We start from the raw sequence: 17,282 nt of genomic DNA on the forward strand, positions 1-17,282 counted from the left end.
ACCGATGAACCATGCAGCGTGTAATTGACACGTTCAGGTACACGTACATACATATACGATTAGGTTTAACATTTATTCTGAATGCAAGTTAAGTTGTAACTTATTTGTAATCTCACAGAGAGCGAGAGATAAAACGAAGAGGCTTCTCCTGGATCTCTTATTTATCAATCATTTAAAAATAAAAATCTTAAACGGCTGGATTGGCCGGGGCTGCTGCTTCCCTGCTATTCTCATTGCCCACATAGTTGAGGCGAGCCAAGCGCTTTAATGTCTCCAGCTCCCTGACAAATGTGGCCACGGCATCTTTGGTCACCGAGATGTCTGCGTCCTTCAGATCATTAAGGATGTCCTCATTTTCTAGCTCTGAAAATGAACATTCTGCTATAGTTTTCTGCTTCATTTAAACATTGATAGCTACTCACCATCCATTTCGGCCTCGATTTCGTTGAGACGATTCAGGACCAGGGACTGCTGCACCTTTACATGCTCGATTAAGCGAAACTGACACTCCTCGGGATCGATGGCGGCCTCGGGCTGTGGGACATGGGGAAAACCAGGTTGCTCTGGCTTTGAACGCTTCGAGGGTGACGCTGAGGCATCGCCCTGCTCCTCATCCCACCGCTTGGCCCACAGATACAGCTTGGGATGACAGCGATTGCGGGAAATGTTCATCTTCACACGCAGCGAGTGCATCGCGCGTTTGACATCCAGCAGATTGCCAGTGAGCGTGTGCGAGCGCTTAAGCAGCTCTGACTGCTTGCCCGTCAGTGGATTGGTTGTGTGATACGCGGCCGCTGGAAGCTTGCCATCGAACAGCCACTCCTGATCGTGTTTGTAGCGCATCGACTTGCGCACCCGTGGGGGATTGCGGCAGATGTAGCAGACATACTTGTCCGGTACCTGGGACTCGTTGACAATGCCATTGCAGCCCCCATGCTGCCAGCTCAGGCACAGCTCGCACTGGATCATCAGGCCATCCTCCTCGCCGTACTCACAGATGCAATTGATGATCTCCTCCTGACGCATGCGCACAATTCGAATCAGTTGTCCATTCTCATTGATGTACTGCGGCGCCTTGCCAGGCGTCTCCGTCAGCGGCGGAGCCACAGCCGCGTTGATGTCTGCCTGATCATTGGACGAGGGTGTCGACACTGCGGTGTCCGCTGTGGCAGGTGAGCTGCTGGGCGTTGTTCCCGCTAACAATCGACGCTTCTTAGCTTCGGGGCGCCCCTCCAGCGTAGGCGTGTTCAAAGATTTTTGCATCTCCTCGGTGGTGTCCGGATCAGCAGTGGTGGGTCCACCAGTTGTGGGATGGACCGGACGACGCCGTGAGCGCTGGCGATTGCTCTTGCGGAATCCCGACGAACGTCTTGAGGAGGAATAACGTGGTCGCTTGCCTGAGCGACCAAGTGGCGAGTCCGGCGGCACTGCTGGCGAGGGGACTGCTGCAGTAGCACCAGCGCCAGCTCCAGCAGCACTCACTTTGGGACTAACTAGAGGCTCTGGGGTCCCAGTGTTCTCAGCTGCCGGCAAGGGCGTGGCCGGTTTTTCTACATTGGGCGAGGACTGCGATTTAGTGGGTGAAATGCCCGTTGGAGTCCCTGGAGTTTTAGGCGATGGTGTCGCTACCGGTGTGGATCCTGGTGTTGTGCCCTGGCGCTTAAAGGATCGCGACTGCTGCATATCCTGCTGATGCATCTTGGCAAAGAACTGCTGATTGGGTATTTGATTCTTGGGCACAGCATCGCCCTGCTCAATGGAAGAGGCATGGGTCCGCTTAACAGCCAGCTCCTGCATCTTGGGACAGTGGCTGACATATCTGTGGGCAGGGTAAAATATTGAGCGATCTTTCCTGCTTTATGGGCAGAACAAACTCACTCGGCAAACTCCTTGTGGTAGTGACGGATGTGTATGAGCAGAACATCCTCCTTGCGATACGTTTTGCCGCATCCCTCGCCCGGGCAAACGAACAAATTATCCACGATGAAAACCTTCAGGCCGCCAATAAAAGCTAAACAAACAAAGTGTCGTTATAGAGGGAATCCTGACGGTGGAGTTGCTCTGTTTTACTAACCATAGCCATTCTCGACCAGAACCGTGCCCTGTTCGTCCACAGGCACGTTCAACGAGGTGCCACTGCCAGTGGCTTCTGGCATGTCAGCGGTTGGATGGCCATCATCTGTTAGATGGTTCTGTGGCGACATGAGCTCTGCTGGTGGCCTGAGTGAGGCTACGGGTGCCTCCATATACTGAGCGTCCTCGGGACGGGCCGGTGCATCTGCTGCCAAGGGTGTCGCGGACATATCTGACAATGTTGTGTTGCTCTGGTCCATGCTGCTGTCCAGCGACGAGACATTCATTGTCTTGGGCTTGTGCGGCGGCTGTGGACTGTAGTCGCCAGTGTAGACGTAGGCATTGATGTCCTTTGCGCGACGGCGATGAATGCTAAAGTCATACACGTCCGGATTGTAGACGAATCCCTGCGACTCGAGAAACACTTTCAGATCTGACTTGGAGCGGAATCGTTTGCCGCTGGGCGAGACCAGAATGACATCCCACTTTCCCAGGACATTCGAGCGTTGATACATGTGCTTGATCCAGCCGGGGGGCAGACGCCAGTCCTCCACAATCACCGTGGGCTTCTGGTGCTCGCCCACAATTAGAAAACCTTCGGTGCCAATCGGCTGATCGTTCACCCAGTGGCAGGTCCATTCCCCATCGTGCGGTATCTCCGGCAATCCCAGAGCATCTGCAAAAGCATCAAGAAAGGATCAATGATGGGGTCTTGCTTTTGGACTTGATGCACACATACCGATATCCAAGCTAGACATGTCGAGCAGTGGCCAATCCTTGCGCTGTGAGGTCTTGCTCTTCTTGCTGCTCGAGGCACCACTGGCACTGGCAGGGCCAGTGCTTGCCCTCTTCACGGCCGTCGTATTGGCTGGAGCAGTCTCCACGTCCTCAGCGGCAGCTGGCTTCGGCAGCTTGTTCATGTGCACGGCACGAACGTTCTTGGAGTAGCCATCGTCAAAGAGTACCTCGTAGGTGTCGTGGCCCAGCAGCTTCTTGATGGTGCCCGGAAACTTACGCGGCCCCGACCAGCGAGCCATGCATTTCTCTTCCAATTCGAACACTGGTAGGATTCGGTTGCTGACGCGTTGTCGTACGCGTTCCGATTTGATGGCCATCCACTCCTGATAAGAGCCGCTGGTCGAGGGCATCACCTTTATCTTATTGTTCCGCTCGAAGCGGATGAGGAGCGTTTGATCCGTTTCGTTGACCTCCACAATGCGAGCGGGCAGCCAAGAGCCATCCACGCTTTTGGCCTCGAGTCGTGCTCCTATTATCAAATTATGGGGATTGCTGTATTTCGGTTCGTTGCTTGTGGAAGGCTGCGGAGAGTCTGCACTTTGTTCGGCAGCTCCAGCCGCTGCTGTTTCGCCATCATTTGGGGGAGTTTCGGTTGAATCCTCTCCAGTCGAACTACTCTCTTTGACGGCGCTCTCAGCCCCTTCGGCGGCAACTACTTTGGCCACTTCCATCTCCTTATCCTCACTGACGACTGCTTCGACAGCTGCCGTGGCATTACGCTCCGCTGACTCGGCCATGATTTGCGAAACAATTTGATCCACAGTTGCCTTGATCACATCCTCATTGCCGGAACTGCTTGCAGCGCCCGGAGCGGCTGTGCCGTCCACATTGACCTGCTGAAGAGCACGATGATCGGCCTCAATTTCAGAGGCATCCATTTTGCCCCATGGAAAAACCGTGGGAAATACGCGCGGCTTCAGCAAATATTTCCCATTGCGTATGGCATTGAAATCGACTCGTCGAAAATGGCGCGAGCACACCAGAACGCTCTTCGTAATCTGCCTGTCCAGGCTGATGCGCGAGTTCTTGATCCAAATGGTCCGGATAATCGGGTCGAGCGGAAACGAGTGATATGTGACGCCGTGGTGCTCCAAGAGACGCGACGTCGACGGGCACTTGGCTACGCAGCAACGTCGTCCCATTTTGCTTTTACCTGATGTACAAACGAAACCTTAACTTACTTTAACTATTTATTAATGTTTAAATAAACGCTTACTTTGCTTAAAATGAAATTAATTCCGAAAAAATGTAATTCGGCGAAAAAAAACACGGCATTAGTGTGACCCAGCGTGACCGCGCCGATAACGATAAAAATACCATCCGGCCAAGAAATAAATACCATTAAATACCAATTCAATTTCGAGAAATACCATTTTAACACCATACCATCAACTTAACCCACTAAAGATAACTTTATTTAATAAGAACCCTTTGTTAAATCGCGGAAAATAATACTGTTTGTAAAGGCTCCTTGTAGATCCATCCTCCTTTTTACTTACACAACAAAACTGACCACCGACATCTTTCACCTGTAATGCGTAAAATATGTTAAAGTTATATAAATTTCGTGGGAATATTAAATACCCCCCTGATCGACAATGGGATAACGTTATATTTTATTGATTGAAATCGTATTCCATGATTCAGGCTTTAACAAAGTTCAAACTTTGACCCTGAGAAATATACCAACAATACCAATAATTACATTGTACGGCAACACTGAAATGTTATCAGGGCAGTATTTCAGGAATCGAGTACGGCAACGCTATTTATAATAGTCGTTACATTTTAAATTCAATTGGACAGGCTCATCCAGTAGAAGGGAAGGACTACACTGCACCACATCGACTGTATCACTTTTATTTCTGTCTATCATGCAAAAGAATGTCAACTTAGAGGGTACAGTACAACTCCTTAACTATGGACAACTGAGATTTATTTATTTTAAGTCTTGATCTTTGCAATTAAGCCAAGTAAGCGTCCTCATAAAGATGTCCAGCGCATAAAATATCACGTGCCACCGCTCCAAGGCCAACACTCAATCGCAAAACCTATTTGAAATGCAATTAATGTACGCCTATGGGCTGCTTACACGTCCACACGTCCGCCTTTAGGCAGACACCTTCGCAAAAAGTTGACCAAAAACAAAAGAGTCATACGAAATCGGCCATTCCAAAATGCTTCTGGAACAATGCGTTACAACATTTTATTTTTATTTTTTGCCCGAGCATAAGGAGCTTCGGCATATTGCTTAAATATGCGATCTGTATTATTTGTAATTAAAATATCTGCCATGTGCATGTTTTAGCATTCAAGCAACAGCAGAAAATGGTGACGGCATGGCGCCGCCTGCCGTGATGGGGTCTGGTCAGGTGCCAAAATCAAAGTTCAAATGATATCAACAGCCTTGGCCTTCAAAAGTCGAATATGTGAGGAAAATATTGGCAACTAATGAAACCCATTTTGCTGGAGGTAAATTCCGATCAGAGAATGTTTCTAACTAAATGATAGGCATAGGCATAGTAGCTATTCTTTATTCCCCAAGAAACCTTGTCTCATTTCCTCTTTTGACCAAGGTCTCTGGGTCAGCAGGTTCACCTAGATCTTTGCTGTATTTCCTATACCAAAAATCAAAATTTGCATCGAGCCAATACCAAATAATGCTAAAATAAACAAGCAATACAAATATTTGAAACCATATCACGGCTCAAGCATAAAGCAAACTTTAATTACAAAATTTTTTTAATGGAATATTGCAGCTGACATAAATAATAAATACGCAGTGCGAGCAATTGTTGTTGCTATGCCGGATAATTTAGTTTTTAACTTTTGGGCAGCCCAAAACTGACATTGAGCCCAAACGCTTTGGGGGGAAATCCGAATACGAATAAACAAAATTTAAATGGTTTTTTTTTTGCATAAGTAACTAACTATTACTGAAAAATGTTTGCATAAATTATCGACACTTGTGGAAATTGGGACAACTGCACCTGAGCTCACTCTCTTTTTGTGCAAATAATTAAACAATATGTAACTTGTGCAAAAATATTTTCGAATATGAAAAACAACGAACAACCCAACCAACCGACAGCGGCGGCACTTTCTCCTTTAATATTTACCCAACTCATCGACAAATTGGCCAGGCCAGGCCAGGCCCAGTCCCCAGGGCCCAGTACAGCACATCACAGTCTCGTCTCCATCTCCATTTTTGGCCCCAGCCTCAGCATCAGCCTCAGCTTCAGTCCCAGTTCCAGGCCCGTCCCCCGTCTGGGAACCCATTGCGTAAATGTGTCTGTTTGCGATGCGGTAATTTTTGAATAGGCTTTGCTGCAGCTCTTGATGTATTGACAGTTGGACCCAGTTCCCAGTTCCTTATCACATACATAAATATGCCCACAGAAATAATCATTTAATGTTGATGATGTTTAAAAGTGACCCGAGGAATCATGTAATACATAAAGTTCACAAAAAAATTAAACAAATTATGTTTACATAAAAAAAAAAAAAAACTAAAGAGACGTGTTTCAAATTTTAAATGGATTGCCTAATTTTTTATAATTTTCATTATTTTTTTTGTATTTGTTTTAGCTGTGAACAAATGCACGTAGAGCAATTTGAATTTGAAATTTAATATTTGGAATTTCTCAATGATACAACACTGGCGGGAATTCGTAATTGTAAAATGAAGAAATTTGTACCTTGAAAATGTTTAGTGGGAAAATATTTGACTTGATTTTGAAATTGAATTTTGAAAAAGAAAAATGTGAATTATTTTAACCTATGACTTACATATTTAAGAGCATGGAAAACGACTTATTTTGAATGGAAGACACATTGTCTAAAACTATATTTTCCCACTTGACCCATTTCCCTTGAGCGTTTTCCTTTCAGCTCAAAAAACTCCCCTCCAAACTACACTTCTTCGAAACCCTTGCCAAAAAAAAAAATAAAAACCAACCAACTCATGAAAAGTAAAATTCAACCGAAATTCCTCAAAAAATCATGCGCAAACATGGGCGGGGCTGCGACCTAGCGGAGCATAATCCGCATCAAGAGGTGCCGGTGCCCCGGAGAAGTGTCAGGTAAGGTAATGAGCGGCACCTGCCTTCGTATAACTTTTGCCGTTTTACCGATTGTCATAAAATAACAACAAATTTCACAGCAACAGTGAGACGCAAAGACGGAGCAGGAGTCGGAGATAGCTTTTTGTTGTTGTTGTTGTTGTTGTTGTTGTTGGTGGAGCTCGACATGCTCTGCCGCACGTGAGGTGAAGCTGCAAAGAAGTGGATGGACGGACGGGCCCACTGATCGGGGCAATCATGTTGAAATGCGTGAATTGGGTTCGGGCTTGTGTGTTTGGGTTTACTCTTCACTTTCCACTGGTGAAATTTTCGTACTCCACTCCACGCTTATGACCTTGATCAGGGTCCAAAGCTGAGACTGAGACTGCGGCTGGGGCTGGGGCTGAGCCGCGCAGCTTTCAGGAGAAAAGACAAGTAAAGTAGATGGGGCCCGCATCATTTCTTATGCTTATGCAATGGCATGTGCCTGGAGGTATTATCTTCTGGCTGTTTATGAGTATGTATGTGCATTATATAATGTTTGAAAACACTTGTAACGCGGTTAATGGGCCACAAACCGCACCCTATCGATTTTTGGGGATAACTAAAAGATTATCTTTGATTTCTAGAACTCCCTCATTCGCTTCCGGTAAACTTATTCTTCACTAACTTTGGCTCTAAATTTGTCAGGCAGAAGCAGAGTTCCTATAGATTTTCAGGGAGTAAAATATGGTAGAACCTTCCTTGACCTCGTCTGAACCTAGTCCCAATCATGCAATAAAGATATCCGCCATTAATGAATAGAGCTGTATGTCACTTACGGCTTTCATTCAAAATCAATTTCTGGTCAACAAGTTGAAGCTTCAGGATTATGCAACCAATCCACCGAAACGACAAAAGCAATGCTAAAATATATACGTACGTACATATTTCTGAAACAAAACAAATACGAAACACACACACCAAACAACAGCTCGAAATGCATTCAATTATGCAAATTGTCCGAAGACAAACACACACCATAAAAATACGAATTTGCTGTGCCAAAAAAAAAAACAAAACAAACAAAAAATAAGGCGACTCTGGCGTTATTGTGTGGCTAATTAGATGGGGAGTTAGGCCAATCCATACCCATTGGAGCCCATTCAAAGCTAAGTGGTGCAAAAACGATGCTATCCACCTCTCCTCCAGTTTCGACCACTTAACATTCAAGATTGCATGCAACGCAGAGCCAGACGCTGCGGCCAACAAATTTTCCACACTGAAAAGACCAGACCCTCTCCATCGGAAAGCCAAAACCCCACACATCCACATTGGGGCTGGCACTGACTCTCTTCTGTCTCTCACTCTCTGTGTCTGTGGCCGAATCGAATCGAGTGGAGTGGAGTGCCATGCCTGTGCCAGTTGCTGTTGCTGTTGCTGTGGCTTTGGCCATATATAAATCGGGCTGCTGACAAAATGTTTGTGTCATTCCCAGTTGATCAGAGCTAGCCGAACGGTCGAACGGTCGCGTGTACCAGAAAACAGTCGCATCCCAATAAATTGTGCGTGCGTGTGCGTGTCTTGATAAAGTGTTGAAAAGAAGCAGAGAAAATGAAAGCTTTCATTGTCGCCGGAGTGTGTTTGTTGAGTGTACTGGGTCTGGGCTCTGCTCAGTTCCAGAACGGTCGCCTAGAGCCCCCAAATCCCCAGCTGTGCGCCCAGCGCATCATCCACGAGAAGACGCCCGATGGCAAGGGGTGAGTGCCAGAGTTCATATTGTGGAAATTCTTATAACTAAATTTTCCCCTACTTTCTGTTCTTTATTTTGTGAATTATCAGATACTTCTTCTCTTGGCGTGACCCCCAGTTGAAGGGCGTTGAGGAGGACTGGCTGACGGCCAGGAACTATTGCCGCAGACGCTGCATGGACTCCGTGTCGCTGGAGACGAGCCTGGAGAACGAATGGATCAAGCAGCGTGTTGTTGGCGAGAATGTAAGTACAGCATAGAATATAGAGGGCATATAGAGGGGAGAAGGAGTTATCTTAAAAATATGTGGATTAATGCACTTCAGTCGGAAAGCAATTTTACTCGAATTTCCAGTCACGAAATGGGATTTTAACAGTTTAATGAGCTTCTCATTGTCTTGGGAAAAGCTGTGTATTTGAGTAATTAATATGCGGATATTCTCAGCATTTCCATACAATACAGATTCTATTTATAAATTTGGTTAATCAATAATCATATTGGACTGATATTAATTTTTCGATTTTTAAAGAAAATTTCATGGGCATCTAATAGAGAAATCAAAAGACTCAAGCCACAAACTCGTCATTGTATTTAAACCTCTTTCAGAGAGAAGAACAAAACTGTTTTGATAAGGAAGAAAACCTTTGAAAAACGTCAAGAACGAAGTGGAATTTTCGAAAAATGCTTTTTAAAATTATATGCAAAAGGAATTCCCAGCAATTTTAAAAGTATAAATACAGTAAATAAAATTATTTTCAATTTTAATTAGCACACAATTTAACTGCACACTAAGAAGCATAAAAATGCTTTTGAAGCTCATTAAAAATTCCACTTAACCAATTCCAAAATATATAGAAATTTTACAATGTGTTGCACACATTTTCTATACACGAAAATTTAAATTAATTAACACATAAAAAAGTGCTAAATATATTTCCCAATAATATATTCCCATTTCTTGGAAACAAAAGTTCCCCAAATAAACCCACTCGAATCAATTTAGTGGTTTCCAATTTCATTCGCACCACAACATCAAGTCAACAAATCGTTTATGTCCACCCCAAAACCCAATTGTTATATAAACCCCCACTCGGCCAGACACTCAGCCGCACTCCAGACACTAGCCAGACAATGGCAATTGGCTCCACATTCACTGCACCTGTTTTATCAACTTGTTGGGGTTTGATTGATCCAACAAATAATCGAGATAATAGAAACATTTCTGCAACTCATTGACTATTTATAAGTCGTACCAGCGAAAGGTAACACAAATGCACATAAATATACCTTTACGAGTATGTTGCCCGTGCACCCCATTAATAAAACTAAACCATATCAATGTGGAATTTTACACCTTCAAAATGAAGTGGAAGTCAAAGAGATTTGCCAATAATTTATGATGTCTGCCGTTTAACAGTTTTTGTTTGTGTATTTATTTTTGGTTTTTGCATGACATTATGTCACTTCTCGTTTGTGTTTGACTTTCGTTTAGTCACATGTGAACTCTGGGTATGGGACGTGGGGCTCGGCTTTTATTTCCGAGATCTCACAATATGAGATTGACCTTAATTTTTCGGATGCAGAGGAAATATACAGAAAAAATACATTGCGAAATCTGACATTAACATCGCTGCTCTACAAAGTTCAATGTGAAATTACACATTAAAAAAACCACATAAAAATCATAAAAATACAACAAACACTTTCCCAGTTGTTTTGTTGGGCCAATTTCGCACACGAATGGATGGAGTCAGTAGTCTGATGATGACTTATGCAACACCCCATCGAGACGGACAAGTGTCAAGTTTAGAGTTGTGGTCAGGCAGGCTCATCTTCCAATCGCATCTCTCAACTCGCAGCTCCCCAACCAATGGCTCATCTCATGCCAGAGTTACGTGAGAAAGCGGCAAAATTGAAAACGAAAGTTCGCATGTGTATTTGTGTGTGTGTGTGTGTGTGTGGTGTCTGGTGTATGGTGGGAAAACCTTGTCGGAAAAGCAACTAAATGAAATTACTTAAAAAATAAGCAAATTGTGAGCACGCAAACGGATTCATTGCACACCAAATTTTGTGACTAATCAAGCAGGAAGTGAAATTTTCAAATGAGATTAAAAAGAAACTAAAGACTTAAGCCACAAACTTGAGAGAAAACAAAACAAAAATTCAGGAAAATTCTGGAATATTTTAAATATGTTTCAATAAATACTAGCAATCAAATAGAAACCATTTTGATTATTAAACAACAGTCTTTATAGCTTAAAGGATATTCTAAAATATTTCAGTAAATTTATTTCAGTAGATATGAAATTAAATAATAATAAATTATTTAAAAAAATTTCTTAACGAATTAAAAATAATTTTTATTAATATTCATATATTTTGTATGGAATTCTATAACGATTTTCTTTTACCCACTTAGCGATCTAACCAATGGGAACCCATTTCAATTGAGAAAGTTTCCATCATATTTATGTGGTTCTTAACGTTTTCCGTCACCCACTTCAATCAGATTTGGATCTAACTTTCGAATACTCTTTCCTCTTTGGCCATCCAACAAACCCACTTTCCTAATGGATTGTTGTGCCCTCCACCCATATCAACCGGTTAAGTTCACTTTTACTTTGCATTACAATCGAATGCAGCCGACAGGTGGCATGGCACAAAGCACAATTCATTTGGTGCTTCCGCCCTGGGGCACATGCATTCGATTGTCCGACTTGAACAATTACAATAGCGACCCCTGTCCCATGCCCGCCTCGCCACCAGGCGATGAGCCCAGCCCGCAACCGACAAAAGCCAAAATCAATGTCCATAAATTTGTTTCAACTTTACGCTCATTGGAGTTTTCCCAAAAGGGTAGACGGTCGACCGTACCATCTCTGGCTGCCTGTCTGTCGGCCGATTGTCTCTGGGGTTTTTTTTTTCGTCGTTGTATACCTTTTGAACAAAACAATTTTTATGGCCCATCAGGTGAAAGTGACTGATGGGCACAGACCTCAGTGGTTTTGTTCACTTGAAATGTTGACAGCCTCGGGTGCGGCAGGCAGCAGAAGGGCGCGGACATGGCACTGGATTGGGAATGGGAATGGGTTCGCTTTCAGCGCTAAATAATAGTTGCTTGGGCGTGACAGGCCCAAAACAGTTAACTTAAATTTCTATTATAATTTGTCGCTTTTTTTCCTGTTTGATTCGATGGCAACGCTGCATTTTCTTGCGTAGGCGAAGCTGCTTTGAAATCGGCTGGGGGGAAATTGATTTCTGTTTTAGCACCTCCAAAAGATCAATGAACTTTTGGGCACTTTATAGTCAAAAATATCTCAAATAATTCGAATTTCCTTTCCCATTTTCAGGTGAAATACATCTGGACCAGCGGTCGCTTGTGCGACTTCAAGGGCTGTGACCGTCCCGATCTGCAGCCCACGAACATCAACGGCTGGTTCTGGACCGCCACTCTGCAGAAGTTGGCCCCCAGCACCGAGCGTTCCCAGGGCGATTGGTCTCCCACCGGCGGCATTGGCCTGCCCCAGCCCGATAACCGTGAATTCAAGCAGAACGGTGCGCCCGAGAATTGTCTGGCTCTGCTGAACCAGTTCTACAATGACGGTGTCAACTGGCACGATGTGGCCTGCCACCACAAGAAGTCGTTTGTCTGCGAGGAGAACGATGCCCTGCTGAAGTACGTGCGCTACACAAACCCCAATCTGCGTATTTGAGATGAGCTGGGAAGAGAAGTGGGTCCATCCAGGAGCAGCAACACTCTCCGAATAAACCAAAAATGATATTTTTTAAAATGGGAGCTAACCTGAAACGATGATTTATGATGCGGTGCTGCTCCGGATACCTTTCGTACTAGTTACTTTCCGATTGCGAGTGTCCTTAAAAGAGTTTTTTCAGGCTAAACTGCTTTTTTGTAACAACCTTTCGATTCTCTCTCCCTCTTATATTCTGTGTGTGCTTTATTCTGTCTCATCAGTTAGTTTAATTAATTTTGTATTAATTTATGATTTTCTTAAATTATAATAAAAACATTCGAAACGATTTGTAAAAGTAATTACCAGCTTGTATTTTATACTTTTGAAGCATTATTTTTAGAATTTTTAGATTCTACATAAATCATAAACTCACAAACTTATATACTGACTGAGTACGGGTATAAAAGTAGAGTCGCGTCCACAGAAGCGACTCACACGTTCCTTTTCGCTATTTATGATTTTAAAATTTATCAATGTATATTTTCGGGTCTGATAGTAAAATATTTTTGTGGTACATCAGCGGACTTTGAAGAAAAATATTCGACGCTATCGTTGTTGTTTCATAGTTCGCGGCGAAGCATGTCAAACCAATGTCATATAGGACAGGATAACCCTTTTTTTCGGCGTACAGCATTGCCTCCTCGTTGGCAAGGCACCCATCGGCGACAACGGCCGGATCTCCGTACTTCCAATCTGGTTGACACTCAGCGACAGTCACAGTCAGATGGACGGTACGGTAGTGAGTACCATCGATCCGGCAGAGAGCAATTGCCAGGGCCTTCCAGTGGCTGGGCTGATCCTCTCTGGCCATTATCGGGAAGTGGTACTCGTCCATGATGACATAGAACGGCTGCTTGAAGTTCTCCATATCGGTTAATGTTTCCGTTCTCCAGATTCTGTGCTTGAGACGCTCGTCTGACATGATCAAGGGAGGCCACATCTCTCTCTCTGCCTTGGAATTTTTGCATATTCATGAAGAGTGCCCTAAGTCTGTTTATAGCCATGTTGTCCTTTTCTTGTCCTGTTATCTTCAACTGATTTACTGAACTATTTTAGTCCACTATATATAGAACAAAATCTAGGTAGAATCTGCCTATTTTGGAGATTCCAGAAGAACCCCGAACCCCTCAGCCGCTGGATCCCATACAGAAAGGAACAATTTTAACTATAATTAGGAATTTCCAAAAATAAATAAAAAACCGTTGCATTACCACGATTTTACCTAAAATGGAGTAAAATCCTATAAGTTTTCTACCTATTTGTATTCTATTTGTATTCAGTATGTGTACAAGAGTCCAAGTTATAAGGGAGACTTCTGTCCACCAACCAACGCGTAGGTAACCAAGAAGTGAAACAAACAAAAGGACAACGTTAACAGCAAACTAAAAAGTGTTAAAAAGATCAAGTGGAAAGTGTGGAAAGGATTGAGCAACATTGTTTGGCACGGCATGAGCATACCTGCATACCTTGGGAAAATGGATATTATAGACTTGAGATATTGTTTGTAATTTCAGGCTCCAATTAATGTAGAAACTACTCAGTCTCTGTTTTAAAGATATAAACTAAATTTGCAGCTTATGGGTACCAATAATGGGTATCGGGACCGGCATATACATATGTATGTATATACAAAACACAAATCAAATGCATGAATAGGTGAAAAAACATGTCAATCTAAGACAAATTCACTATTAATGTTTCAAAGCAGCTTGGAACAAAAAATTTAACATTTATTAGAGGAAATAGGGTATACAACTGTCCATAAGCATGGCAGACACTTGGTTAACCAGCAACAATGCCGTCACATCCCGGTACACACTTACGTTATATGCTTTGTCCGTTTTTGTTTGAACATTATTATGTAAACAATCCAATAAAAAGGTGTTCTGAAAACTAGCCAAATCTTGTTCAAAATTGATTGAAGAATTGGATAAATATATTTGTCTAGGGCTGAGAAGGCTAACTAGCTAGTAATATTAAACCGAATATCAAAATCGAGGAATATCAACATGTCCGTCAGTATATTTACGGAATATTTCTGGGGTATTTTTGGGGATCATATTTTTTAAACTAAAAATGAGCCGGGGGAGCGTTTTGAGTTCTCTCTTTCGACTGGGTCATGGCAAGGTATGGCCCCAGTATTAGAACGGACAAGCTTTTTTTAAGGGCTCCGTACAAGGATCACCCTGGCCCCGAAGGACTAAATATACCGTGGGTGCCCGAAAGCACAAAATACCCCGCGGTGAGTTATGTGTTGTGGTGGATTTGATCCTTGAAAGCTTTGAATTGTATGACGTCATACGTCACACCCCATACACCCTTATCATTACGGAGCAATCATAAGTTCAAGTTCAAAGCTTGAAACGTGACCAGGTTTTGTGAAATTTTTTCTTATAAATTCAATTTATTTTTTTGCGCGCGTAAATAAAAACAGAATAAAAAATACCGAACAAGACAAAATTCACTAAAAAATCCACCCAAAAATTCAACCATTTGTAGAAAATGTATAGTAAGCGTGTAGATACCATGTACCAACCATGTACAAAATTGACATTTTTGCTGACCTTTGTTCAAACCTTATTTTATAAGAAATCCAATTAATGGGAGTCCTTAAAATAAGCAAAATTGTAGAAAATTGATTCATCTATCTGATAAAATGATATTTTCAGTTGTTAAAGTGCTAGCTAGCTAGTAATATTAAATCGAATATCAAAATTGATGAAGATGATTTTCCTCGGTATATTTACGGTACATTATGTGCAAGTATGGGTATATTTTTGAGGGTCAGACGGTATATTTTGTCGATGAAGCCGCGGTCACACTGCTAATAACTCCTTAAATGTGAAATTGTTTTTGAAATTGATGGATTTAAATTGAATTTAAAGATGGATATCGGCGAACTGTTGGCCTTCAAGGTAGGTGTACATTTTCTTCTTCTGAATAAACATTCACAATCAAGAAAATATGTTCCTACCAGCCTGAGCAGACCCCCAAACGGCCGCACGAGGACGATGAAGACTTTGAGCCAGAGACAACCGCTGGAAAACGGGGCGGTGGCGTTGGCGATGAGAAGGCCAAACGCATGCGGCGAATTGCCGAGGCCAAGGAGACGGCCAATTATGGCAAACAGGCCAGCAGCAGCTCCACCAACGCCAGCCACGCCTTCGAACTGGACCCAGAATTGACAGAAGAAGAGCGGCTGAACATCTTGCGTTATGTGGAGAACGAGGAGACCGATGGCGATGTTTTGGACGAGCAGGGGCTGAAAAAATTGATCTTGGTGTTCGAGAAGCGCAACCTGAAGAACCAGGAGATGCGCATCAAGTTCGCAGACAATCCGGAAAAGTTCATGGACTCCGAACTTGAGCTTCACACAGTCATTCAGGAGCTGAAAGGCGTGGCCACCGTGCCAGATCTCTATCCACTGCTTGTGGAACTGCACGGACTGCACAGTTTGCTGGAGCTGCTTGCACATCAGAACACGGACATTGCTGTGGCCGTTGTCGATCTGCTGCAGGAGGTGACCGATGTCGATATTCTCGGCGAGAGTCAAGAGGGAGCCCAGGCCCTGATCGAGGCCCTGCGGAAGGAACAAATTTGCGCTCTGCTAGTCCAGAACCTGGAACGTCTCAACGAGCAGGTCAAGGAGGAAGCCGACGGGGTACACAACACATTGGCCATCGTGGAGAACCTCACAGAGATCGATGGCGAGTTTGTGCGAGAGGCTGCCGAGCAGGGGCTGCTGGCCTGGCTGCTAAAACGCCTCAAGGGCAAGACTCCCTTCGATCCCAACAAATTGTATTGCAGCGAGATTCTGTCCATCCTGATACAAACCGAGAACGACAACCGCCTTCTGCTGGGCTCGATCGATGGCGTCGATGTGCTGCTCCAACAGCTGGCGGTTTACAAGCGTCACGATCCGGCCAGCAACGAGGAGCAGGAGTACATGCAGAATCTCTTCAATTGCCTGTGCTCCGCTCTGATGGCCAAGGAGAATCGCGATCGGTTCCTCAACGGCGAGGGTCTGCAGCTGATGAATCTGATGCTGCGCGAGAAGAAAATGTCCCGCAACGGTTCGCTGAAGGTACTCGATCATGCCATGGCCGGTCAGGATGGTCGCGACAATTGCAACAAATTCGTGGAGATTCTCGGACTACGCACCATTTTCCCACTGTTCATGAAGACACCCAAACGGAACAAGCTACGCCTGCTCTCGGCCGATGAGCATGAGGAGCATGTCAGCTCCGTCATTGCCTCGATGTTGCGCAACTGCAAGGGCACCCATCGCCAGCGAATGCTCTCCAAATTCAGCGAGAACGATCACGAGAAGGTCGACCGTCTGCTGGAGCTCCATCTCAAGTATTTGGCCAAGGTGGAGGCCATCGACAAGGAGATTGATCAGCAGCCCAGGGTTGGTATACACTTTTTACTTGTGCTTTTATTGGGATACAAAAATTAATAAATGTTTTGTAACAGGATCCCAGTATCGATGAGGACGAGGAAGCGGAGAATAACTACATAAAGCGTTTGACTGGCGGCCTCTTTACGCTTCAGCGGATCGACTACATACTGCTGGAGGTCAGCGCCACCTCGGAGACGGTCAAGCAGCGTGTGCTACAGATTCTAAACCTACGTGGCGCCTCCATGAAGACCATCAGGAGCATCATGAGGGGTAATTTATCTCGATGGCTAATCAAAGATTATGATGATTCTGATGCTGATTGTCAATTACAGAATACGCTGGCAATCTGGGCGATGGCGATACTGACTGGCGGCAACAGGAGCAGACCCACATACTATCTCTAGTCGATCGTTTCTAAGACAACGTAATAAACCACAAAAACTATTCTTGAAACATACAAAACAAA

General features: G+C 44.1%; 3 protein-coding genes across 3 annotated transcripts; 2 read left to right on the forward strand and 1 right to left on the reverse strand.

Moving 5' to 3' along the window:
- Positions 1-56: 56 nt before the first annotated feature.
- LOC111068374 lies at positions 57-4,172 on the reverse strand. Its single transcript, XM_022357821.2, has 6 exons — positions 4,088-4,172; positions 2,813-4,024; positions 2,075-2,749; positions 1,879-2,011; positions 423-1,819; positions 57-363 (listed from the first exon to the last, which is right to left on the reverse strand). The coding sequence occupies exons 2-6, from the start codon at positions 4,011-4,013 to the stop codon at positions 188-190; spliced, it is 3,582 nt and encodes a 1,193-aa protein (XP_022213513.2). The 5' UTR covers positions 4,014-4,024; positions 4,088-4,172; the 3' UTR covers positions 57-187.
- Positions 4,173-8,389: 4,217 nt separating this feature from the next.
- On the forward strand, positions 8,390-12,690 carry LOC111068327. Its single transcript, XM_041595012.1, has 3 exons — positions 8,390-8,671; positions 8,754-8,907; positions 12,013-12,690. Exons 1-3 carry the CDS (start codon positions 8,526-8,528, stop codon positions 12,373-12,375), a joined length of 663 nt encoding a protein of 220 aa, XP_041450946.1. The 5' UTR covers positions 8,390-8,525; the 3' UTR covers positions 12,376-12,690.
- A 2,530-nt stretch (positions 12,691-15,220) lies between these two features.
- Positions 15,221-17,269, forward strand: LOC111068290 (beta-catenin-like protein 1). Its single transcript, XM_022357672.2, has 4 exons — positions 15,221-15,329; positions 15,392-16,825; positions 16,891-17,086; positions 17,149-17,269. Exons 1-4 carry the CDS (start codon positions 15,300-15,302, stop codon positions 17,232-17,234), a joined length of 1,746 nt encoding a protein of 581 aa, XP_022213364.2. The 5' UTR covers positions 15,221-15,299; the 3' UTR covers positions 17,235-17,269.
- The last annotated feature ends 13 nt before the right edge of the window (positions 17,270-17,282 follow it).

This window comes from Drosophila obscura, unplaced genomic scaffold, assembly GCF_018151105.1.
Source record: "Drosophila obscura isolate BZ-5 IFL unplaced genomic scaffold, ASM1815110v1 contig_4, whole genome shotgun sequence".
NCBI lineage: Eukaryota > Metazoa > Arthropoda > Insecta > Diptera > Drosophilidae > Drosophila > Drosophila obscura.